General features: G+C 42.0%; 2 protein-coding genes across 2 annotated transcripts; both read left to right on the top strand.

Moving 5' to 3' along the window:
- Positions 1-261: 261 nt before the first annotated feature.
- On the top strand, positions 262-2,664 carry LOC137895246 (protocadherin alpha-5-like). The gene has a single exon (XM_068740729.1). The coding sequence runs from the start codon at positions 262-264 to the stop codon at positions 2,662-2,664; it is 2,403 nt and encodes an 800-aa protein (XP_068596830.1).
- Positions 2,665-9,277: 6,613 nt separating this feature from the next.
- LOC137894591 (protocadherin alpha-C2-like) lies at positions 9,278-22,358 on the top strand. Its single transcript, XM_068740025.1, has 5 exons — positions 9,278-11,827; positions 14,473-14,537; positions 15,198-15,283; positions 20,316-20,653; positions 22,039-22,358. The coding sequence occupies exons 1-4, from the start codon at positions 9,278-9,280 to the stop codon at positions 20,621-20,623; spliced, it is 3,009 nt and encodes a 1,002-aa protein (XP_068596126.1). The 3' UTR covers positions 20,624-20,653; positions 22,039-22,358.
- Positions 22,359-25,412: the final 3,054 nt, after the last annotated feature.

Here is a 25,412-nt window from a genome sequence, read left to right as displayed (position 1 = left end):
TACACTACAACGTGTAAAATCAAATCAAATAATATTCCCTGTTGTAGATTTCCTTGCTTCTTACGCCAGCATTACCACAAGATGTCGCTATTAGCTCACAGCGGTCAAATACTGATTCGTTGTGACTCTCCTCTCTTCTGGAAAAGGTTTGCGCTTCTTTGTTCGTCGTATAGAAGGACAGAGCATTCTTATTTTTTAGGGGTCATGTTACTGTCTGGGTGATTGCCTCTCCTATAGCGTGACAAATAGGATACCAACACAATGCAACAAGACGCTATATTTCGGCAGTGGATTTATTTTTTCTTCCACCTATCTCACATATGGAGTATCGGAGCAGCGCAGATTGTGTATTCTGTTATGGAGGAATCGAGCCCCGGTACCACTGTGGGTAACTTGGCCAAGGACTTACATCTAAATATGCAGGAACTGGAAACTCGAGGATTTCATATTTCAGGACCGAATACAAGATATTTCGAAGTGAATGTTCAGAGTGGGATACTTTTAGTGAAAGACCGCATAGACCGAGAGGAGATCTGCTCTCGGAATGCGAAGTGTTCTCTCGAATTGGAAGCCATTGTGAAGTCTCCGCTGAACCTCTATCGTTTTGAGGTTAAAATGTTGGATATAAACGACAACGCGCCGGCTTTTCGGACACCCGGAATTATTCTGAACGTCTCTGAATCAGCCTTTTCGGGTGAAAGATTCGCGCTACCGAAAGCATTTGACGCAGATGTCGGCAGCTATGCGGTTATGGGCTATAAACTGAGTCCAAACGAGCATTTCACCCTGGACGTACAGAATGGCGGAGAGTCGACAATATCCGCTGAAATGGTGCTGCGTAAAAGCTTAGACCGTGAAAAACAGTCCGTTATCAGATTGACGCTGACAGCTGTTGATGGTGGAAAACCTCCTAAATCAGGAACGTTGCGTATCACAGTCAATGTCCAAGATGTAAATGATAATATTCCAATTTTTGACAAGGCGCTGTACAAAGCCGTAGTGCCCGAGAATACGCCGTATGGCGCGACTGTCATATCTCTGCATGCTCGGGATCTAGATGAGGGTGTAAATGGTGAAATATTGTATTCTTTTATTAACCAAGACAATGATAATAGTGTTGATATATTTTCCATTAACCCTACGACGGGAGAGATTACGGTAAACGGTGAATTAGATCACGAAAAAAGCAACGCAGTTGAAATTCGGGTTCAGGCAAAAGACAAAGGATCAAGTCCAAGAGCATCTCATTGTAAAGTGCTCGTTGAAATCATTGATGTTAATGACAATCCACCAGAAATAACAGTAACATCGTTAGTGGACGTAGTGAGGGAAGACGCGCCGCTAGACACGATGGTCGGACTTATAACGGTGAGAGACAACGACGCAGATAAAAACGGCGCCGTGCAGGTTAGAATAGTGAATCCTGTTCCGTTTAAAATAAAGAACACATACAAGAATCATTATTCTTTGGTCGTAGACGGGACTTTAGACAGAGAAGGTGCGTCGCACTACAATGTAACAATAACAGCGATCGACGAGGGGGACCCGCCTCTTTCTGGCACAAGTGTTGTCACGGTGCACGTTTCTGATGTTAATGACAACGCACCACGTTTCAAAGATCCTGTGATAAACGTTTTCCTCAAGGAGAATAGTCCCGTGGGCGCCGTTATCTATGCTATAACTGCAGATGACCCCGATGTAGATGAAAATTCGAAATTAACGTTTTCAGTCATTAACAATAATCGGAAATACAGTTTGATTGGGTCTGTTGTAAACATCAACTCAGAGACAGGAGATATAGTCAGCCTGCAGTCTTTTAACCACGAGGAGTTAAAAACGTTCCAGTTTAAAGTTCAGGCCACAGACTCTGGTGTTCCTCCGCTCAGCAGCAACGTGACCGTCAACGTTTTAATCCTGGATGAGAATGACAACAGTCCCGCGATCCTTCCTCCATATTCTGAGCACGGCTCCGTGAACAGTGAGAGCATCCCCTACTCTGCTGAAGCGGGATACTTTGTGGCAAAGATCAGGGCTGTGGACGCAGACTCTGGATACAATGCGCTGCTTTCTTATCACCTGTCTGAGCCCAACGGAAACAAGCTGTTCCGGATCGGAACCAGCACCGGGGAAATCAGGACTAAGAGGAGGATGAGTGACAATGACCTGAAAAGTCACCCCTTGGTGGTTTTGGTCTCTGATAACGGAGAACCCTCCCTGTCAGCTACTGTGTCTATTGATGTGGTGGTGGTTGAAAGCACAGCTGACATCCAGACTCCGTTCAGACATGTGCCCATAAAGGAGGAGAGCTTCTCTCATTTAAACCTCTATCTGCTGATCGCCATTGTGTCGGTGTCCGTGATCTTTCTGCTGAGCCTCATCACGTTAATAGCTGTCAAATGCCACAGGACAGACAGTTTCAGCAGCTACAGCGCCCCCATGATCACCACCCACCCTGACGGGAGCTGGTCCTACTCGAAATCTACTCAGCAGTATGACGTGTGTTTCAGTTCAGACACGCTGAAGAGTGACGTAGTGGTTTTCCCCGCACCGTTTCCACCAGTTGATGGTGATCTCATCAGTATTAACGGAGGAGACACTTTTAGCAGAACACAGACTTTACCTAATTCAGAAAAGGTAAGATGCAATCCTCCTCACACGGAGTGAAAGTTAAGCTGTCAGCTCTGTTGAGTTGTGTAATAAGTGCCTCATGCAGCCTGCTTTTTTACACTTGTGTGTCTTCTTTGCATGGGCTCTATCCATGGACTTCTTTGTCACAATGGTGCAGTCTTTAGTCCACCGTTCCACAGAGCACATCAGATAAATGGCACGAATAGAAAGTAGTAAAAATATAATGGAAATAATCTTGTGAGTAACATCATGAACAGCAACAGTCACGTTTGTCTGATAGGCTCTGATGTTTAGCCCAAGATATTTGGACTGCATGCTGAGGTTAAGCCAGCACTTTCATCTCACTGCAAAATTGCCGGCTCAAAAATGCTCAAAACCTGTTCGTTTTTTCCACTCCTATCTCCCTTTCCTTATCAAATTTAGCCTGCACACACCCTGTAATGTTTGCTTGATGTAATTCGATTATTATTGGCTCTGTTTTTCATTTGGGAAGATTTGCAACATAGACACGATACGCTCCATGCACCTGGTGCTTTTTCTTTTCCTCCACCAGCACGTTGTCAGACCTCTTTCCCCTCCCCCTCTCTGTCATCGCCACTCCTGCGAAGGGGAGCAGCTGAGAGAACTAACAAGGAATTAACTTCGTCTCTGCAGGCATGATTGCTATATGTTAGGCCACTGGTAAACACGATCCAATATATCGTTATTAATTTTACGCATGGGAAGATTCGATGCTATTCCGATTTGCTATTGACAAATTACAAAGATGCGACTCGTGTATTTTCTTTTGATTTAATTTGTCGTGTTTAATCTATGGCTTCTTATTGGTGTTTTCCTGCCATATGTGCAATTTTCACTCCTGACACTCGTGGGATGCGTCCACGTTGCCGGTGTCGCTCGCTGTGCAGTGTTTTGTGGTGAATCTATGATGCTTAGTATCACCGAGACGGTGTGACCTCATTTCAGGGAGTGGTACAGCCCAAGCAAACGCAGCCAGAGCTGTCATAACTGCATGTATTCGGTGATGGGTCAGCGTCAGTGAGATCGAACCAGGGCTTATCATTGCTTTCAAAGACACGTTCCACATTGCCGTCGGTGGGTTGAGCTGTGTGAATCTTTGTCAGGGTGGCGATTTAAAGATAGCAGCGCGCAGCATGCGCCACGTCAGTTGTTCATAGCAACCTCGCTCTTTCTCCGGTAGAGTCTCTGATGCATACAAGCTCTCCATACTATGTGGTTCCTGAAACAGTGCCTGGAGCTGTCTCTGCATAAAACTGGTTGGAAATGGCTTCTGTACGCTGCAGTTCTCTGTGAATGTGAGCGGGGGAGGGGCAGGTAATTTTCCGCTCCTTGCTGCAGCAGCAGGGGCTTTCAGCACCGATCTCGGTAACAGCTCCGCTCCACTCTGCTCTGCGGCTGGGCGGGGCCGCCAGCACCCCCCTGTCAGTCACAGCCCAGCCACGGATTGTCCTGTTCGTGCTATCATTTGAACATCGTGTGTCAGCGTGGGGGGGGTTGGCCAAGATTAATGTGCTTTGACTGGTCGTTTTAAGTAATAATAATAATAAAAATACACATGAAGAAATTGTGAATCTATCTACAGTATCCAGGTTGAAGCAGACGGCTGAGTGGTTTGCAGCCAATGCATTGCAGACCGTCAGTAAAACCTATACAGTAATTTCGCTGGATAATGTACACGGGTTCTGCAGATGGATCAAAAGCAAGTCATTGGATTTAATACGAGCACCATGGTGAATCAGGAATAAAGGAAATTTGGTTATTCTTTATGTCTCTGTCACACACATCTTATGTAGCACTTCCTGTTTTTCTCCTTCGCAAGGGTGTGTCCTTTGTGTGAACGGGGTGAGTGCTGCTCTCCGTGGTTACCATGGAGACTGTTCTGAGCCAAAGGGAAATGATGATCTAGTCTGTTTCCAGGGAGCTGCCAGTATATGCCCACCCCCACCCAGCTATCCATCCCAGCATACACTGCACATATGCAACTATAGGAAGGAAACATGGATGCACACAATGGGAGGTGAGAGAGAGAAAGAGAGAGAGAGAGATTGTGGTGAGCATAGTGAATACATTTTAAAATGGATGGGGGTTTAGATGAAGTCTCAAATCTGAAAGCTCAGACTGAAGGCTTGAGCATGAGATAGTGACAAAACTAGAGCTCATGAGGATGAGATGAACCAAAAACACATTCAATGCTTGCCCTGCAGCGGAGTGAAAGCATCACAAGCTTACAATTGGTCACAGATAAAGAAAGAAATTATCCCCCACTTCAACCCAAGTGCCCTCTATCCATGTCCCCTCTTATTGGTATTGGGATAGTGTTGCAAACATTAGAATAGCTTTGTCATGCTCAGCCACATAGGATCCAGCCTTTCCTTCTCGGCAAGGATACAAAGCCAGAGGATCCCTAAGAGGGGAGTATGGAAAGCCTGCCTGCATTCCCTGATAGTATTGTTCTGCACTCCAATAAGAATGAGTTTGATTTATTCATAGGATGAACCAGGACAACTAAGGGACTGTTCAACCCTTGCAGGGGCACAGAAGGAAGGATTTGTGCTGCTTTAAGTTCTCTCATGCCCTTTATTTTTTATAATAGCCGTGCACACATGGGATCATCACAAACTAACATACCCAGAGGGTGTTTCCTCCACCCGCTGAGTAAAAGGATTAAAACTGAGAAAGTTCTTGTACATGAGAAAAGTGAAGACATAGAAATGGACAATCAAATCCCTTTTCACAAACATTTTGTCTTGTTAAATATATTGCAGTATAGAGTCTGTTTAATCTGAATTGGTTTTTACCAGACTGACAGGATGGTTATAAAGTGGTTGCAAAACCTTTGCTGGGATTGAAGTTTGTTTTTTTCTTTTTTGGATGGATTAAAGAATGATATCTGTGATAAAATAATTGAGTTCAACTATCTTTACAGCACGTGGTATTGGCACGCATGGCAATCACCGTGTACATGTAGAGATAAACTGAACTATCATTTATCTTCAAACTGCTTTGTCTCCTCTAAACTCGGGTGGGTGCCAGCAGTGATCTCTCTCTCTCGCTCTCTCTCACACACACACTCTCTCTCTCTCTCACACTCTCACACACACACACACACACACACACACACATACACATAGAGAGAGAGAGAGAGATTGGATTATGCTTTCGTTTCGTTCTAGGGCGGTGAGGAGAGGCTCACGTGTCCAACCCTTGTACTACCGATTTATTCCAATAGAGGGACCAATTTCACTGTCTGCCCCACCTCTATCTGTTTCCTGGGATACAGCATTACTCTCCCTCCCTTTATTACCCTCGCCGAAGGGGAGGCGAGGGTATTGCAATTGGGTCCGTTTGTTTGTTTGTCTGTTTGTCTGACTGTCTGTCTGTTTGTTTGTTTGTTTGTATGTTTGTCTGTCCGCGCGCATAACTCAAAAACTAGTAACCCAATCGACTTGACATTTTTACACAAGCAAGGTTCTGTCCGTGGCTCGGTCCTCCCAGAGAATGGCGTTGATGCTAGAATTATTTTTACATCTGGAATTGTGCCTGTGCTGTAAAGTGTCACTTTAAGAGGGAGGGACACGAATGGCATGATGGGAAAAAGAGTCCAGAAGGTGTCTTGTAGTACGTTCCGGAGCAGCAAGCTAGAGCAGGTTTGGCCCCTCTGATCCGGAAGCCCTGTTTACTGTCTCACAAGATCGAATAGTCTTTTGGAGGCGAGGGTCTGCAATCTCTGATTGTCTTTCTAGTTCAGTTTGTATTCTGTGTGCTTTTGTCTTTATGTGGTAATTTAGGTGGTGAAGTAAGAAGTCTTGCTTCATAATAGCCCACCTATGATCCAGTACTCTGCGGATCTTTGGTGTAATTTGACTCATTAGAAATTGGATGGATTCCAAATAGCAGACTATTGGGGGATGTAATGTGAATGGGTTTTAGAGTGCCCACTTACATTATTAATGAGGTTAACTCTTACTGAAGAAAATGTTATTAATATGGTGATCATGTTGGACTAATGACAGAAAATGGGACAAAGAATGAAAAAAAGAGCTTTAATAGTTAAAATTAGAAGTATCTCTCTTTCCCTTATCTATCACATATTTATCAGTTCCAAGCCTCGTTTTGCCTGAGCCTGTAAAATAAATGAGTGTTTGTGTTTCCACTGATGACATTGTTATGACCTCTGTGTCCTCTCAGCTGCATCAGCAGATTCTGTCTCATGGACAGCTGTCGGAATTTCAAAGAGTTGGTGAGAGATTACTGGGCAAAAAAATTAATGAATTTCAATGTGTTAAAAAAAACTATGTCATCAGATGATGATGATCAATATAATGATTGTTTTTAAGACAAGATAGTGCAAGTAAACTCCAACCAGTCAATTACCACCATGGAATGTGGTGCATTTATGCATGACAGACAGGAATTATGATTATGATTTTATCTGCAGCACCCTTGAGTGAAACATTAAATAATCCACTGCTCAGCAGCATGGAATATGCCCTTAATGGATGCCTTTGAAATAGGTATTCCAGAGCTGCAGCATACGTCACCGCAGATGAAAGGGGGGAGGGAGTGAGATGAATGTGATAGACAGATGGAAAGGTCAGATGTAAAACCAGCCCTGTGTTTGTTGTTGATGGGATAAACATTGCCTATTTCCTTTTTTGGATGTTTTACCTACACACAGAGTTCAGCTTCGTAGGGAAACTGACTAAATGTCACAGTTACAGATGACACATGCAGACCATCAGACTTTAGCAAGGGAATGTTTTTACATCACTCCACAGTCAGGTAAACATGCCGGAGAAAGAAACCCTTGCAAAATATTAAGGGTTGCAGTATATGCTTCCACAAATACTGCAAAATAGATTATATGATTAATCTAAAATACACCCATCTTCTTAGGAATGCTATAGAAAGTGATTATTTTGTGAACATCAGGTACTTTTACGTAATCACAATTTGTGTCCTTTCAACCAAGAATTGGCTGCTTCTCTAACTCTAACATTTTACCACCTCCTCCTCGTCACCTCAGAGTGTGAAGAATCACTTTATCTAGCCATTCATGAGCAGCATCCGAGTGAGTCACTGTCTTCTCCACATCTCACGGCCTGCCAAGCACTGTCATTGCCGTGGGCTGACTGGGTGTGGGTGAGAGTGGCAGTGCGCAAGGAGAGGGGTAAAAAAAAAGACATTGTGGGCGTTGGACAATCTTGATTCAGTGGCGAGGTTGAAACAAGAAGGCTCAGGATTTCTGCAGCCTGACCTGGTTAGAGAATATATTGCAATGCTAATGATAGTATGCTATATTTCTCCTGGGAATAATTAGTATTTATATTATTGTTGGCTTCGGGAAATTGAGCTTGACTTGATTATGTGTCCCATATGGCATCGCCACTGCTCTGATGAGCTTGTCAACAGACTTGTGTTTCCGTCTTTCATGTTGGCCTGATTTTAAGTGAATTCAATTCATTATTTTTTTATAGTACGTTTTTCAATTGAAGCACAGCATGTTGAGTTTGGTATTCAATTTGACACCTGCCCTAACATCTTCAAACCTTTCTGCAATGTCGGTCCCAGTTTGTTTGTGTAATCATGACACAAAATGTTTTTTTTTTTTGTGCAGCAAAGGACTCTCTCTCTCTCTCACTAATTCCGGCTTTGTTATGAAGGATTATTATTTTTATTTGTATTCATTTTAGCATAAATTATCAACCGGTCTCTGCTGGTCGAATAAGTGAGTGTAATTGAAAATATGACAAACCCATCAGACACACAACTCTTTTTAGTAGTCACATTTGCATTGCAGTGATGCAAACTAAGACTGTAATGAAAAAAAAAAGCACTAATGCTTTACATTACCGACAGTTGCTTCACTTAAATTGTCTTTTTTAAACAAATATAGTCTGTTATACTTGAAATCGTTTAGATTTTGATACAGGACTCCCACGTGATCAGTGAAGACGCAGTGGCCAGGCAGATTCATAAATCAGCTTTCAGCGCACTATGAAAAGGGCGGTGGCGCTCACAAAAAAAAAGAGGAAAAACGATTGTGTTAAAACGAACTCGGTGTGCAGATGACGCTGGCCGCTCCGTGTGCGGCATCCGGATCTGTATGCAGACACATCGCTGGTGTTTTCCTCTTTCGAAGTGTTATTTTCTTTTATTAGAATGTGCTCGATCATTCTATCGGAGGTGCTGAAATGCAGCCAGCGCAGTTTGATCGAGTGGCCCCCCACCCTCCCCTCCCCTCTCCTCCCCTCTCCTCTCTTCTCCTCTCCTCTCTTCTCCTTCCCCCCCCTCCCCTCCCCTCTCCTCTCCTCCCCTCCCCTCCCCTCCCCTTTCGCCATCTGCAATCGCAGAAAGAGAGAGGGCGTGATGGAGAGAGATAGAGAGACGACCAGGCAGCATAAGTGAAAGCCAGCGTCGCTCAAATGAGAGATCAATTTAAAAACAGCGTCCGTACAGACAAAGGAAAACATGGATGCGCGGGGAGCATATTTAATTTATCCAGGCACATGAGAGAATGCGGTGGTCAACCTCCACATATTGAATGAGGTGGGAGGGCTACAATCAGCAAGCCGAAAAGGTGGAAAGATTTCTCAAACCCGGCGTCGACAAAATTTGCCTGCCAGAGATGGCTGTGACGGCGCGATGCTGTTGCAGCGTAAAGGTGAACGTGCGTTTTTCCTTCTGTCTGTTTATTGTTGTCGTCAGTGGCCTTACGAATGCACACGTTCGATACTCCATTCCGGAAGAACTGGATAATGGAGCTTTTGTCGGTGACATTGTCCGAGATTTGGGTTTGGACCTGAGAAAACTTTCCACCCGACGAATCAAACTCACTTCGGACAGCGGCCGGAGATATTTCACCATCAATCACAAAACCGGGAAGCTGGTGGTGAGTGACCGCATTGACAGAGAGACATTCTGTGAATCCAGTGGCACCTGTTCACGCAACCTGGAGCTGGTGTTGGAGAACCCGCTGGAGGTGCACAACGTGGAGGTGGAGATTTTGGACGTGAACGACAACGCGCCACAGTTCCCCCGAGAAGAGTATCACCTCGAGGTGTCTGAGTCCGCCCTCACCGGGTCGCGGTTCCACGTCGGGGGAGCTCAGGATGCAGATGATGGTTTCAACTCCGTGAAGCAGTACCTCCTCAGCCCTAACGACCACATCACCCTGGAGTCTATTAAGCCTTTCCCCCATAATAAGCACATCGAGTTTATTCTGAAAAAGCCCTTTGACCGAGAGCAGATGCCTTCTCATCAGCTAATCCTGACAGCGATGGATGGAGGCACCCCGCAGCGAAGTGGCACGGCCAAGGTCAACATACTTATCCTTGACGCCAATGACAACGTGCCTGCCTTTGACAGCCCAGTGTACAAAGTCAAACTGACCGAGAACTCTCCAAAGGGCACACTTGTTATCAAGTTAGACGCAACAGACCCAGATGAGGGCTCAAACGGGGATGTATTTTACTCCTTCAGTAGTTACACGCCAGAGAGAGTCAGACATATGTTTTCCATGGACACAGAGACGGGGGAAATTCGTGTGAAGAATAATATAGACTATGAGGACACAAACTCCTATGAAATGTACATCCAGGCTATGGACAAGGGCCCTGCACCTGTGGCAGTCCACTGCAAAGTATTTGTAGAGGTTTTGGATGTCAATGACAACATTCCAGAGATTGTGCTCTCTTCACTCTCAAGTCCTGTGCGGGAGGATGCCCGGGCTGACACGGTTGTAGCATTAATCAGTGTGAATGACCGTGACTCTGGACCAAATAAACAAGTTACTCTAGACATCATCCCGAAATTACCTTTTAAGATCACATCCTTCCGGAACCACTATACCATTGTGACATCTGCTTTCCTGGACCGGGAGTCCATTTCATCTTACAATGTCACTGTCAATGCTGTGGATGGAGGCACCTCACCCATGTCATCTCAAATGACCTTTAAGGTGGATGTTGCAGACGTGAATGATAACCCACCTCGCTTTGAACAGACATCCTATACTGTGTACATTGCTGAAAACAATGCTCCCAGTGCACCACTGTGTATCGTCAAGGCCACGGATGCTGATGCAGCAGAGAATGCACGCATCACCTACACTGTCCTCAATGACAACAACCACGGCATCCCAGTAGCCAGCTACGTCAGCATCAAACCTAGTACAGGTGAGGCCTACGCCCTGCAAGCCTTTGACTTTGAGAAGCTCAGAGAGTTTCACTTTCAGGTTGAAGCCCAGGACAACGGTGTGCCTCCACTCAGCCGTGTTGCCACAGTGTATGTTTATATTATGGATCAGAATGATCATGTTCCCAGGATAGTCCACCCACATGCCAACGGGAGCCGCACTACAGAGACACTATCGAAAAATACTGAAGCAGGAGTGTTGGTTAGCAAAGTGACGGCGTGGGATGGTGATGCTGGCCACAATGCTTGGTTGCTCTATTCCCTGGAGCAGACCGAATCAGACCTTGACCTCTTTAAGGTGCATGAGTACACGGGCGAGATCCGCACCACAAGGCGTGTCATTGAGGACAACACGACCTCCTTTACTTTGACAGTGCTGGTGCGGGATAACGGTTTCCCTCCTCTCTCGGCTACAGCCACCATCCATGTGCATGTTATGGAGTTGCCGCCAAAGTTCAGCCCTGATCCCAAGCGGATCATAAGGCCCAACAGCCCCCTAATGTTTTCCAATGTCACTATCTACCTCATCATTGCCCTGTGTGCTACAACCTTTGTGTTTCTGGTGACCGTCTTTGTGCTGGCTATTGTGCGTTGCCATGATTATTGCACACATCCCGGCTCATGCTCCCCATGTTGTGTATCCAAGAAGAGTGCTACAGAAGGGGGCACCTCAGCAGGTGGTGGAGGCGGAGGAAGAGCTGCAAGTGCAGGAGGTGGAGGCCAACCAAACAATAATGTGGCCATGCGGCGTGACCTCAAAGTGGAGCCACATTATATTGAAGTCCGGGGAAATGGGTCTTTGACCAAAACGTACTGTTACAAGACTTGCCTGACGGCGACATCGGGAAGCGATACTTTTATGTTCTACAACACCGGACGGCCGCACAGTGGCACCTGGGGCTCAGGCTACGTCACCTGTCACAGTGGACAGAGCCAGATATTTGTACGTCGTCTCAGTATGCCAGATGCAACTACCATTCAGGTGTGTGTCTGGTCTTGTCAATGTGTTTACTATTTTAGGTTGCATCATAACTGGAAATGATGCACAAGGCACAGCTGGCATCTATGGTCGGGATTTTGCTCTAGGGTGGTTTTCTAAATGTAGGATTACAGTTGATATTTATGACTCTGAAACTGCAGAAACATTTCATCTGTTCTTGTGTTTGACGTGTTATAATTATTATTATTTGTTCTGCTATTTTCAGATAGACTGTTTTTTGTGCCATGTGAACATATATCAGATACTTAATATACTGTATATATTCCTTGTATTACCTGTAGCGATTGCTGCAGTTGATTTATCTGGACATTTGTGTCTCATGTTGGCAAACCTAACTGTGGGTTACTTTGAATTGGGTGTCTGATTGGGCCGGTGGTCTCACAATGATTTCCTGGATGTGTGAGTTCAGTGCTGTAGCTCTATGTCTATGTCCTCAATCTTTTCAAACCAAAACCATATATTTCAAATCAATGTGCAACAGTGATTTTAGACAGCCAGTGTCATTTGTCAGATATGGGCTGTGTGCCACAATAATCAAGACCAGATGGCCCAGAGGGCATACAGTGGTCATCTAGGGAAATAGTGCAGACTTTGTCAGCGACAAGGGCCACCAGTCCCACTGCACCAAAATATCCTATTCCACTTCTGATCACGTACATCTCTGGTACTGAGCAGTAAGCCAGAGTTGTAGAATTGGTAAATGCAACAGGGATTTGGAGTTTAACATACATTAGAGCTGCTTAACATGGTTTCATGTTTTTTTCACAAGCGTAAGTGACACTGATTTTTATTTTTAACATGTAGCAGAACAAACAGTACTATTAGGATAAAACAAACATTATCCCAGTGTCTGCCTCAAACCTTCTCTGGGTGTGTCTGCAGCAAGAAAAATCCTATCTAAGAAGATAAGAGAAATTAAGGTGTTTTCTGTTCATACTTGACACGTTCCTTGTTAAATCACAGTACTGTTTGTTCTTGCTTCATAATTAACAGGCAGCAATGTTTTTATCAGTATTGTGCGTGGATTGGCTTGTTCTGCAAACATGAGGCGGGGGATGAAAGGTGATTGGACCGAGTGTTGATGGCAGAGGTGTGAGCTCTGTATCCATGCTAGGATTTTTTAGTTAGAGGGAGGGGGAAGAATGGAGAATAGGGCGAGAAAAGGTTTGAATGCAGAAACAGGAAGCCTTTATTAACCAATCCATTGTAAAAGGCCAGGAATTGAATATATTCAACATAATTCATTTTTCTGTCTCTGCCTAATGACATTTACGCCCTTCTAATGACAAAATACAATGCATGCATGCAATACGATTCATTTCCCTCACAACCTATTTGTCAACCTTTACTGTGTGATCACAGCTGAATCTGGCTTTGCATGCACATATTTTCTTTACAATATATCAGACTACAAACATGCTTAGGTTTCAGATCCGTTTGTTTGTGTGTGTGTGTGTGATTTTTTATTTTATTTCTCCCAGTAAGCTGAGAATGGCTGCTCTATTTAGTCACTGGCACACCACAACAGGGCAGACATTTAGAGGCATTTTGTGTCATTTGTGGACAGTCCGGTTTTGTTTGTCTTCTTCTTTCTCTTTATTGTGTGTGTGAAAGGTAAAATTAGAGAAAATGCTTTTAGAAAATTGTGTTTTTAGTTGTGTACCAATGCCTTCATCACAATATGAATCTAAACCATGGATCAAGACATTGACTGTTTGCTGTGCGATTGTCTTCTAATAATCAAGTACACCCTCATTGTCGAGGAAGACGTGTCTCTGATGCTGCAACATTCTGTATCTCCACATTCAGCTCTGTTTGATTGACTGCAGGAGGAATAAGCAGGCTTTTCTTATTATGACTACATATTGGATTTAGAAAGTGATGGATGTTTACTGCAGCCTCATAGAGGTCAATGCAGTTTGAGCAGCAAGTGAGCATCTCTCATGTATGAAAGGAAATTGGATTATATATTGATCTTGTATTAACTGCATGGCTGAGCAGGAGAAATGTATGGTTCTGGTTTTGATTGGTATAGTTCTTCAGGTTGGTATTAGAAACAAATATAGCCTCATATTAGTTATACACTCAGTTTTACATCTAATTTCTCTGAATGTCAAATATTTGAATTATGATTTTCATTTCGGAACATTTTGTAAAGTTGTATGCATCGTGCATATTTGTGTACAGGATTTACAAGAAGCAAAGACGGTGAAGTCTGACAATATGCCAGTTGTTGTGATGCGTTGTCCATTTTCTTCCCTCTATTTTAATGTGTCCGGTTTTAGATTAGGTAGTAGTTTGACTTCAGCCCTCCCAAAAATCTCTCTGAGACTGTTTTGTTAAAGTACATGTATGGACGTGGGGATGTGGAGGATGAGAAGAAGGTGTTTTAATAGGTGTGGTTGAGTGCATCTTGTGCTTTAATTCCTCATATGGCTCCCATTGAGGGGCTTTGGAGACCCAAGATGTCACTGCTATGATTGTGTGTGTGTATGTGTGCCTGAGTGTGTTTTCGTGTGTATGTGTGAGACAGGCATACATTAGCAGTTCTTGTCGTGACTTATTAATGAGATTCTATTGGTTTCAGCCTTCACTAAATACTGAATTTGCCTCACTCTGTTTTGCAGCCTAAAGGGCCGAGTGGAGATTGGAGATATTCAACCTCCCTGAGAGCTGGAGGAGTGATGCAGAGGTAAGCATATCCCTATTGTTTAATTTATTTTTATTACTTGGAAGTGGAGAAATTTTGGTAAAACAAAACGTTTAGACATTTTGCTTTTGCTCTGATCATATCTAAAAGCTTTGACCCTTAATAATTATTCTTAGATTTGGATCTGTATGGCTAAAATGTCATCATCAGCATGAGAAAATATACTGTTTCCCTTTAAAAAAAGAAATGATTGGCAGTTGGTAGTGTAGTGGTTATAATTGGTTCCCCCCCCCCCCCCTTTTTTTTTTAGTGGTGTTGCTGTTTTATTAGGGCAGTAGTGAGGTCCCACATTATTAGTGTGAAAATCTAAAAACGACCATCTGTAATCCATAATCCAGAGCATGGCAAAATACTGTAATCCTCATCAGAACATTGCATTTTTCTCGGATTATATTTGCTACAGCTCAAATCAAACTCCACACAAAAGGGAGTTTGATTTTTCAGCATTTTGACATGTCGAGAGCATGGAGATGGAAAAGCAATATATGGGATAGTTTGATTATGTGAAACAGTCATAACATTGAGTATAACAAAGTATTACTTTGTGTATGGATGGTGTTTAATTTACCATTACTTAGTAAGTAGGTCTGTGGGAGAAGATCTTTCCAGTTTGTAATATAGGCATGTTTTTTTTTGTTCTAGCTCAGTGCACATGGAGGAATCATCAGTGATGCAGGGAGCTCAAGGAGTCCTGGTTCAAAACTGGCCTACTGCATCCAGCGCTGCCGGTAAGAATGTTTCATGAATCACTTACTTAAACAAATCACGTCTCACTGAAAAAGTGGGTTATGCACAGTTAAAATTATTTTAAGTCGAGCGAGTGACCTGCTTTGCATACATGATGATGAAGAATATATTTATTAGATAAAATGTTGGAGTACAAGTACAGTCACACAGTAGCATGTATTACAGTACAAATACAGTCAAACATCCTGTCTAAGAGGAGCATTTCAAAAAAGCCCTTGCGGTCTTGTTTCTGTTGAAAGTCCTTATCATCGACATTTAAAAATACAAATAAAACTAAAAATAAAACCAATATTAAATTACTCAATTAATGCAAAATAACAATAAAAAAAAAAAAGAGCTCATTAGAAAACAGTCAAAGATGACTCAGGACAGGAATATTAGAGCATGAGAGAAATCTAAATGACAGCGTACCCGATGTTAGATGACAGTTTTTGGACTTTGAAATATGATCGCATATGATGCTATAGTCCCCGTCTAACCATGATTTAGGCTCAAACGTGTACTGCGATGAAGTGTCAGAGACATTCGTGCTCTGAGGAAAATTCAGTTATCAACTTTTGACTTTCCTCATAATGACAATAGGGGTCAAAAAGAATTACGAGTGAAACACACCAAGAAGATGAAAAATGGAGGAGAGCAGTAAGCTACGACAAATATTATTCAGAGGACTGGAGCATGAATCACCGTATAATTAAGCCTTCCTAGAGCGCTGATTTGTTATAATTAAGGCTGTAGAAATGGCTTGGCGCAATGTCTTTTATAGAAGGAAGACAGAAAACTGGACAGGTAGATAAACTTCATGCAGACAAACACTCCTCCACTCCTCTCTCCCATCAATGTATTGCTTTGGCTGAGGACATGCAGTCTACAAGCTTCAAACAAAATGAGAGCAAGAGAATGGAAGATGGACAAATAAGTGAGAGAAGAGAACAGATAGTTGTGACGTATAGGGTGGGTCAGTGGTGAAAAGATCAACCTGCAAGGATTTAAGGTGCCGAATTAAGCTGTGGCAGTTCAATAGCAACACACTGTGTATGAATGCTAATCTTGCAGTGCTTAAGGATTTATGCTGTGCCTTCTCGTATATCAGGTTAACAGTGGAAATTATGGCTTCAGGTCACATTTCAGGATTGTATTAAGGATAATTGTGGTTAAAGATTGTCAGGGTATTTGTTTCGGCAGGTCAATTTGCAGCGGGATGAGAATGAGAGAGATTTGTGCTCTAGCCTTCAAGATTCACGTCTCAGAAATAAGAGATGTTAATGCGGTGTGGTCAGCCTCATCACTATGAGCCACCATCTGTGCTAAGTATAAGTACGGTATGTTGTCTTGTTTGTCAGACAGGCTGTGGCCCTTAAGTGGGGAACGGGGGAATATCGCAGCTTTTGATAAGTGAATTTTCTCAATATTTCTTGTTTGGCCTCAGTCTATTTTATTCTTCAATGTGAGCCACATAGATGTATAGCTGACTATGCCCCAATGTCTTCCCTTTGGATATGAATCATTTGAATTTGTGTTTTGGTATCAGTTTGTGTATCTGTGTCCTGTGTGCATTTCAAAGTGTGCTTTGGCTGCCTGCTTTGTGTGCCGCTCCTGCTGCGACAGATGGAGCACAGCCCACGCCCAGATTAACAGACCCATATTAATGAAATCAGGGTTGTGCTTGCTGTCTAACACTCTCCCTCTGTCGTTGTTGTTTTTTATACTCCCTCTGCAACCACGTCCCCTGGATAACTGGACAGACACAGGCAGGAATGGGCTGGACTGGTTGAAAAGTGAGGGAATGCAAAAAAGATGAGTGAATGCATTAAATGTTAAAGGTGGATGAGAATGTAAAAACACAAAGGTTGTTAGGGAGGGAGTGTATCAGAGTGACTGACTGGAGAAAATGAACTAGAGGAAGCCGGATTAGGTTGCTGTTGCTAGGGTAGATTGGTTAGACGAGATGGAGAGAGAGAGAGAAAGTAGGAGAGTGCTTGCAGCATTATTCTCGTTCAACACAAGCACTGTCACCATGCCTCTACTAACGTCCTACTGGCTCACAGGAGGATGCAGTTTCCATGGTAACCATTCATGGCCCCTAATATCGGCAGGGGAGAGGAAAAGGGTGGTGCTCTGAGAGTAGTGCAAACATATGGTGTGGTGAAGGGGGGGGATCCGGGGAGGGTGACTGTGGCATGGGGAGCTGAAGGACAAGACAAAGGGATAGGTTAACTGACATGTACATGAGCCCAAGTGGTGACAGACTATGGAAGGAGGAACTGATAGTGAGTAGAGTAGTGCAAAATGGAGGAGCGAGCAGGATGGAGGACAGAGTGAATTAAACATTCACAGGGGTGGAGGGGTAAGGCAGAGGTGGAATATAAAATAGATCCGAGGATATGTGGAAAAATGTTGGATAAAGGTGAGCAATGTAGCATATGTTGGAGGAATATGTCTTTTCTCTGTTTTTTTTTATCATCTAATGCTCTAACTGTGAACCCTTAAAGCTATGTAGCATTTAGCAGCAGAGCCTCATTGTTTAGATGTGTTTGCATCATCACGCACAATAGGAAAAGGTTTTAGATGCACATTTTGAGCAATTTCTCTATGTGATGAATGAAATAACAAAGATGCAATTAACAAAGAAATAAAACAAGCAGTTTGAATCATTATCTTCTTTCAAAACTGCACAATCACAAAGACAATGTAGAAAAGCCTGGAAGTTGACAGGGACTGACTGTTTCTGAAAGCCACTGCCCCTTCTGCTTCCTATTCTCAGCTTTTTTCTTGCCTTTATTATTATAATTTCTCCCATCCTGAGCTCACTGACTCTTTAAAACGTTTTTCAGCTCTCACAAAAACATAAAAGATAGCACACATATGTGCTATATTTTAAGAAGTGTGTTTCCAGGCTGACTGTTGGCCTCCCACTGCAATGTGGAAAAACCCGAGTCACACCTTCAGGATCTTTTATTCAATTTTAGTCTTCCCCCCCACCGTTTCGGTGGTGAGTGGTGCATTTCATTTCTGGATTTTTGAACATTCTGGCCCCTCATCTTTCCCCTCCTTCTCCTCCTCCTCCTCCTTCTCCTTGACTTATTATGTAACACTGCATTGCACTCCACTGCGCTTCTGCCCAACAGGCTGATGGTGAATAAAGTAGATGTGGCAAAATTAAACTTGGGTGATTTAAGAGGCTGTGAAATCCTTGTTCAGCACAGAGGAGTCAAATGGAATCAACATGCTGAAAATGTGGACAGAAGACTCCAGAGATGAAAAGGGAGGGAGATGGTGAGAAAGGGACAGTCTGTATATCTCAAAATGATAGGTTGGAGTTGCTCAGGTCACTCTTGTCAAATACTGGGGGTTTAAAACTATGTAAGTAACAGACGCATGGGGGGAGTTAGAGTTGAGGATAACTGATATTACTATAAAGCAAATGAACCATCCTCAACTCTAACATGCCTGGTCATTATCAGTGAAGGACCCAATCATGTTAATGGAACCATGAACGGTTATGGGCACAATTAAGATGAGATCAGTTCAAAGGTCAGGGAATAATAGAGAGGGTAATGCCGACAGCAAGCAGTGGCAAACCGGACTGGCTTGAGGAGATCAGTGGGTGTGGTGATAACGATGGAAGAGACACAGACGTGAGTGGAAAATGGGCTAAACAGAGAGGGAATGCATTTGTAGCTCATATTCTCAAGGTTGTCCTTTATGTACAAATTCCATATGTTGTTAGAACTTGCACATTTCTCTATTTTTGAGACAGTTAATGGATTATATTATGTTTTCTTTTTTTACTACACAAAAGTGCACTATATAGAATATTATGATGGGAGCTTTTTAGTTACATCAGACTTTGATGTTGTCTGCCAGCCTCCATGGTTTGTATTTTCCTTTTAATGGACCATTTCGGGAGCTCTACCTCGCCCTTCTTTACTGCATGCTCTCTGTCTACTCGCAGTATGACTCATCACTCTCTGTGGTGTAGTATTTTTTTAATGGATGAAACATTTTAAATGCACACTTGTGTCTCATTAAGGTTCTGCATTGTATCGTGCATTGACGGGTAATGTCTAAGAGACTTGAGGCACTTGAAACATTTACAAAATTTCCTTCAGGATAAATAAAGTTTATATCTATCTCTCTAAAGATTGACTGTACTGGCTTAGTCTCCATTTTTCGTTCTATACCTGTACTCTCCGCTCATTGTCTTGTTTATGCCTTCCTTTTAAGATCATAGAATTAGGGTTATGTTTCTGCTTGGGAAGTCAGAGGAGGGCTTATCAGCTGTGAGGAGACTCTTGTCTTGTTATTCAATGTGACTCTTGCTGTCTCTGGGTCTACATGTGGAGGATGCAGTGACTGGATCGAGTCTGTCCTGTTCAAATCTTCTGAATCTCTATGTCAAATTATGTCTTCTCTCCGTAGCTCTTGCAGCTGTGTTGTCAGTCGGCGAAAATAAGGACATTTCAGGTCAAATTGTTCGTAATTTTTAAATTGTGAAAAGCGCTCACAAGTTCTCAAATCCCAGAGTAGCGTTTTTAAATTCATTATTTATTTATTTTTTAATAACAGTCCAAAAACCAAAGATATTTCATTTACAATGTAAGTTTGTTTGTTACTATCATTACTACATTAAGATGAACTTGTTCTGTGTCCACTTTTCTTATGTTGTCCTTTATATCACTGTTTATGCTTGTGGCCCAACTTGTAAAACAGCAGCTCAGCAAACTCCAAGTTCAAATTTAAATTAGAGTATATCATTCCAATATCCACACTTAATTATTTTTGCAATGATTATATCTTTCTTACATAACAAACATTTTGCAGAATGCATCAGATGAGAGGCAAAGGGATTCATAAATCTTAGTGTGTTTGCTTTTGCATTCAGTTTATGATGAATATAACGCATACAAACCTAATGTTTTATGTATTTAAGATATCTCTATAATTACCAAATATGTTAATAACACATAAATATCAAATAACGAGCCAACCCCAATCTCTTTGTGTTCATTTCAGATGCTGAGGGAGGAGAGGTGTCCCCTCCAATGGGTGCAGGTGTAGACAGCAACAGCTGGCACTTTCGTTACGGTCCCGGCGGTCCTGGTGCACCCCCACAGCACCTGAAACCTGGTGAGGTTCCCCCAGAAGCATTCATCATCCCTGGCTCCCCCGCCATAATATCCATCAGACAAAACCAGGGAGGAGAGGATGACAAGAGTGATTTCATCACATTTGGGAAGAAAGAGGAGGCAAAGAAGAAAAAGAAGAAGAAGAAGGACAAGAAGGACAAGAAGGATAAAGGGAAGGATGATGGAGATGAGTAGAGGAACAGAGAGGGAGAAAAGAAAACAGAGGTACCAACCAAAGTCCATGGAGCAAAATGAAAACATGAAAGCTATTACATATTGTTTTCCCAAATTCCTTGCCTGTTTCCACTGGCAACATTTTAAAATGCTTTCTGAAGTGAACTTGACATTTTATCAAGTTTCTTTTTTAACTTCAGAACCATTCTGAGGTAAATTATTTATTTTTGTCTTGACAAACAATTTATTCATCTCCTCGCCCCACCGTGCCTCTAAGCCATGAGTCTGCTCATGTTAGTCAACACTCTCAAAAAAGAAAAATAGCCCTCTTTGCCCTTGTCTTATTTTTTATTTTTTCCTCCTTCAACCGACTGGGCTTGTTGGCACCTCTGTCTTACACCGTCCCCGACTACGATGTTCTCTGAGAGAAGAAAACTACTTTGTACAAGAACTAGAAAATGGTCTGTGCCAGCTTTGGGAAAGAAGAAAGGCAGCAAAGACGGAGACAGATGCACGTCAGCTGGACACACATTAATTGTAAATAGCATAGGGAGGGAGTCGCTGATACTATGGCTAACATGACACTGCTTCAGAAAACTCTGGTAATTACAGAGACTCTTTCCTCATATCAACAACAACTACATGCACAGACAAGCATGCGCACATATTTCATATGCATACATACACTTCCCATGGCAAAGTAGAAATGGAAAGCACGTGAGACCTAGGGACAGATAGGCAAATCAAAAGAAGACGATCAACGGACATCAACGAAATGTGCTTAAAACTAGACACTAAAGGCTTTTGTCCCTGCACAGTCACCGATGTGGTGCACATGTGTATGTTGACTCTCTCAGGGTGGAAGCATCATTTGCAATCACTCTGTATTTTCTCACTGCATTTGAAGGACACAGAGCGTTTCATCTCCAACCAAAGCCCCAACTGAGGAATGCAGCGTACGCTGGAAAGTTGGAGGGATGAGAAGATATGTCACATTGTCCTGGGGATCAGGATAGTCCGGCCAAGCTGGCATGTGACTCTGCTTTCTGTCCGTGGACTTTGATGAAACCTTATAGTATATGAGGAGAATCTTGAGATTTTGTATAACGCCATCTCTTCTCCCCTTGCTGCAGCAAAAGCTTAATGCTTTTCGCTTTGAATGTTTAGTCACAAACGGTCCTTACCTTGAGTTTGCAACTGCTCACCCGCTTGTACTTGCCCCAAGCTGCCACAAGCCGACCTCTCCTCCCCTAACCACCTTTTTTTCCTCCATGGTCACCCACCCACATGACTGCCTCTTCATGTCATTATGAAGTTCTGTTTTGATTCATTCTCTAAAGAGATTTAATGTTACATACTGTGGCTTTTTTTTCTCATTTCTTCCTCATAGCTTTAACTTCTTTTTGTGTGTCATGCCCACCCCTATTTACCCTCAGACACTGCACCTAACCGCCACACTGACCCCCCGCTCAGGATCGATCCTGGGACTGGTCTACTCTGAACATTGTGGTGTGCTAGGAACAGCATGGAGTAATGTGGATGAGACCAGGGGAAGCTCAGTCTGGGGTCAATGCCTGAACCTTTATCAGATGTCTCTCTATGTGCACAAAGCTTTACTGCTTTTAACTGCTCTGTACACTGTTTATTTTTGTGTTTGATGCCACTGATGTGAGGGGACCAGGTGGGATGAGGCACAATACAAGAATGGAGGACTAGAATTAAAAGAGGAGCCATGGATTGCCCCTCCTCCATCTACACAAACATAATTGCTAATGATCCTTCAGTTATAGATTTAGCTTTTAGGTCCTTCAGGTACATTGCAAGTGTAGGCTTTTCATGCACTTCATCATATTATGTCTATGCTATTAATTGAAGTTGTTAAAAAAAAAAATATGGTCATCTTTAGATCCCCAACTTGCAGCTGCATCCCACCAGTCCTCTCTTAAAATGTTCTTAAAACAGGGTGCAAACATCCCTCAATACCTGCTTTTGTTGTTTTCCCTCCCTTGCCTGTATCTTGTTGCCACGTCCCCAAAGGTTTGCAACTCAGTATGATGTCAGTCCAGTAAGTGGCTGCTGCATGTACTGCTCTAAGGAAACTCATACTATATAGAGAATTATATATATAAATAGATAGATGGCTATGATTTTATTATTTTCTATTATCATTTTTCTTCATTACTTACACAGGAGATATTTCTCTGTAATTCTGTCTGCCAAACATCTATGTACTTCAATCTTCACACTTCACATTGTATGGCATCCACTAAACCAGTTAAGATATTTGTAAATGCTATATAGTGTGATACCTTTCAATGCAGGTTTTACTATTTTCCTTTTAACGGGTATGATTTTTTGCATTGAAAAAAAGCAGACAAAAAATAACAAATATCTGTGTCCAGCTTTAACATGTTGATCTAACTAACACTGTAATATTGTAACTGAAATATGTATGATCCTATGGTGAGATATCACTTCCTTTTCACTCTAAAAATGACAAAATAACTGAAAAAAAATCCAGTGTATAAAACATCCTATATGTAGTGTATACTTGTGTTTAGTGAACATTCATAATGTCATTCTTTCCCAGTGTATGGTGGTGAACAATGGTGGCGATGTGCTGTCCTAAACGGACTGGCCCAGATATGTTGTAAATCCTTTTTTAGTATGCTCGCTCATCAGCTGTAACAGTGAAGTAGTGAATTTCATTTATTTTCTGACTTTGTTTTTATTTTAAGTAAACAGAAACAGTTGTAATGTGTTTTCTTTATAAATCACCAATAAAGTTTTCTTTCATAAAACATGTGAATTGAATGTCTTGATTTAACTGTTGTGTAATGGAGCTCATTTCCTCTCATTCAATAAATGCATTATTAAATTATCTAATGGATTGTTAACAGGTTTACAGATTGAGATGAGTAAAATCCAGATTTCTGTTGCGATTATATCTTTGAGTGCATTCTTTTCTAAATTCTGTAACAAATATAAAAATGTAAAATAGTGTATATTATGAAGCAAATTAAAATTTTGTTTTAGCATAATGTTCGTATTTTGCAGGTCCTTTTAAACTCATCAATAATGCAAATGAGAATGACCCATCCAGCACTGATGTCCTATTTGTCCCTGTTGAAAGCTTTGGTTGCAGATGGTCCAGACATGCAGTCCCTTGTGAATGGAAGCTTCCTATATCTAATTTAATAGAGTAGCTAAGTAGATTTATCGTATCCCTGTGGGTGAGTTTGTAAAAAATAAAAAAAGTCATAATCGAGATACATCATCACGCTGACCTATATAAAATGTAATATTTTATACAATTGTCTATGTTGCCGATTTAACACTGCAATAGCACACATTATATCTGAACCATCACTGACATTTAACTGTAAATCTGTGTGAGAACAATTTAACAAAAACCATTAACACATAGAGATAATGCCTCCAGCAATATTCCCGTGATAATTATTTAAACGTTCTCTATGTCCTGGTGAATTTTGGTTCGTTTGAATTATACAAGCAAGTAAACAAACAAGCAAACCAATTCAGATCAGAAGAGCTGCCAGCTTAGGTCTGCAGAACAGTGAATCTCTGTGGATACTGCATGGTAGAGCAGGGTCATATAAGGGTCACAGCGTTTTTAAGACACAATTAAATATGTTCTGAACATACACTATGTTGTGAATTGCAGAAGCCAATTTTAATGCATGCGATATGATTAGGTATATTAGGATAAACAGGAAACACGAGAACTGAATGTGCATGTGTTTGTACTGCGGGTGTTGCAAGGCTGATTTTTTTTTTTTTTTTTTCACCAGCCCCGGTGACTCTGAAAACATCATCCATGTTGTGGAATGGAAACAGTAATGATGATGAGAATATGTGGCCCTGAGCAATAACATTTCAACAATTAGAGCAATACTATTGAAATGTAACATTATAATATTAAAACAATCACGAGGATTTACCACTGAAAAGCCAAGTTTGAAATGAACTGCAGAGTACAAAATAATGCATGGATTCTAATGCGCGCTGTAAACGCATGCTGCAATTTATGTGACGACAGTCTGCACATGAAAGCACAACGAGATGCCACAACAATATGTCCTCCATTCCAATAACCTGGCTCGATGTATGCATGTGTTTACGCACTAATTTTAGTAGCGGGTGGTGCGTTTTCAATTCTCGACTTTTCCAGGACTGAAAATAAAATACCGCATGCGAGCAGCCCGTTTGTCTGCCAGTGAACCCAATGGATTCTTCACCATCCCCTCCATCCACCATCAGCAATCCTCCCGCGCCACAACACAATTTGGAGAACCTGCAGCAAAAATGGGATCATTACAACCCCCTTCTAAAACAGAAAAGAACATTTAACTCTCACCTGGCGCTTGTTCTTTCCGTTCGAGTGCTAGGCCAAAGGCGCCATCTCCTGGTTTGTGTATCACAGCACATATACTACAATTTAACAGTAAAAGAAAAAATGTATATTTATTAAAATGCAATGTAATATATTAATAGCTTTGATGTTTTACTCAGTCGATAAATATAATGAATAGTATGGACATCAAATGTAGGATGTTGGCTTGTTCCAAAATGAATTGTGATATAATAATCAACAGTGTTAATGGTATATAGATAAGTAAAAATAAATGCAGTCCTTCTTCAGAACCTTTTAGATGTCTTAAAATCCAGCTCAAATTAGCAGTCATTATTTAATATTTTTGCGAAAAAACTTTACATTGATATATTCTGAACTTACAATACAGGGATATATGCTATTTTAAGAATTGGAATGTGGTAAATTAAACATTTT

Source organism: Brachionichthys hirsutus, chromosome 6, assembly GCF_040956055.1.
Source record: "Brachionichthys hirsutus isolate HB-005 chromosome 6, CSIRO-AGI_Bhir_v1, whole genome shotgun sequence".
NCBI lineage: Eukaryota > Metazoa > Chordata > Actinopteri > Lophiiformes > Brachionichthyidae > Brachionichthys > Brachionichthys hirsutus.
The sequence above is the reverse complement of the archived record's forward strand: the minus strand, read 5'-3'. Positions and strand labels throughout refer to the sequence as shown.

Coding starts and splice junctions, on each gene's coding strand:
- LOC137895246 (XM_068740729.1), top strand. CDS start 262: ATGCAACAAGACGCTATATTTCGGCAGTGGATTTATTTTTTCTTCCAC.
- LOC137894591 (XM_068740025.1), top strand. CDS start 9,278: ATGGCTGTGACGGCGCGATGCTGTTGCAGCGTAAAGGTGAACGTGCGT. Junction 11,828..14,472: donor CAGATGCAACTACCATTCAG/GTGTGTGTCTGG, acceptor TCTGTTTTGCAG/CCTAAAGGGCCGAGTGGAGA. Junction 15,284..20,315: donor TACTGCATCCAGCGCTGCCG/GTAAGAATGTTT, acceptor TGTTCATTTCAG/ATGCTGAGGGAGGAGAGGTG.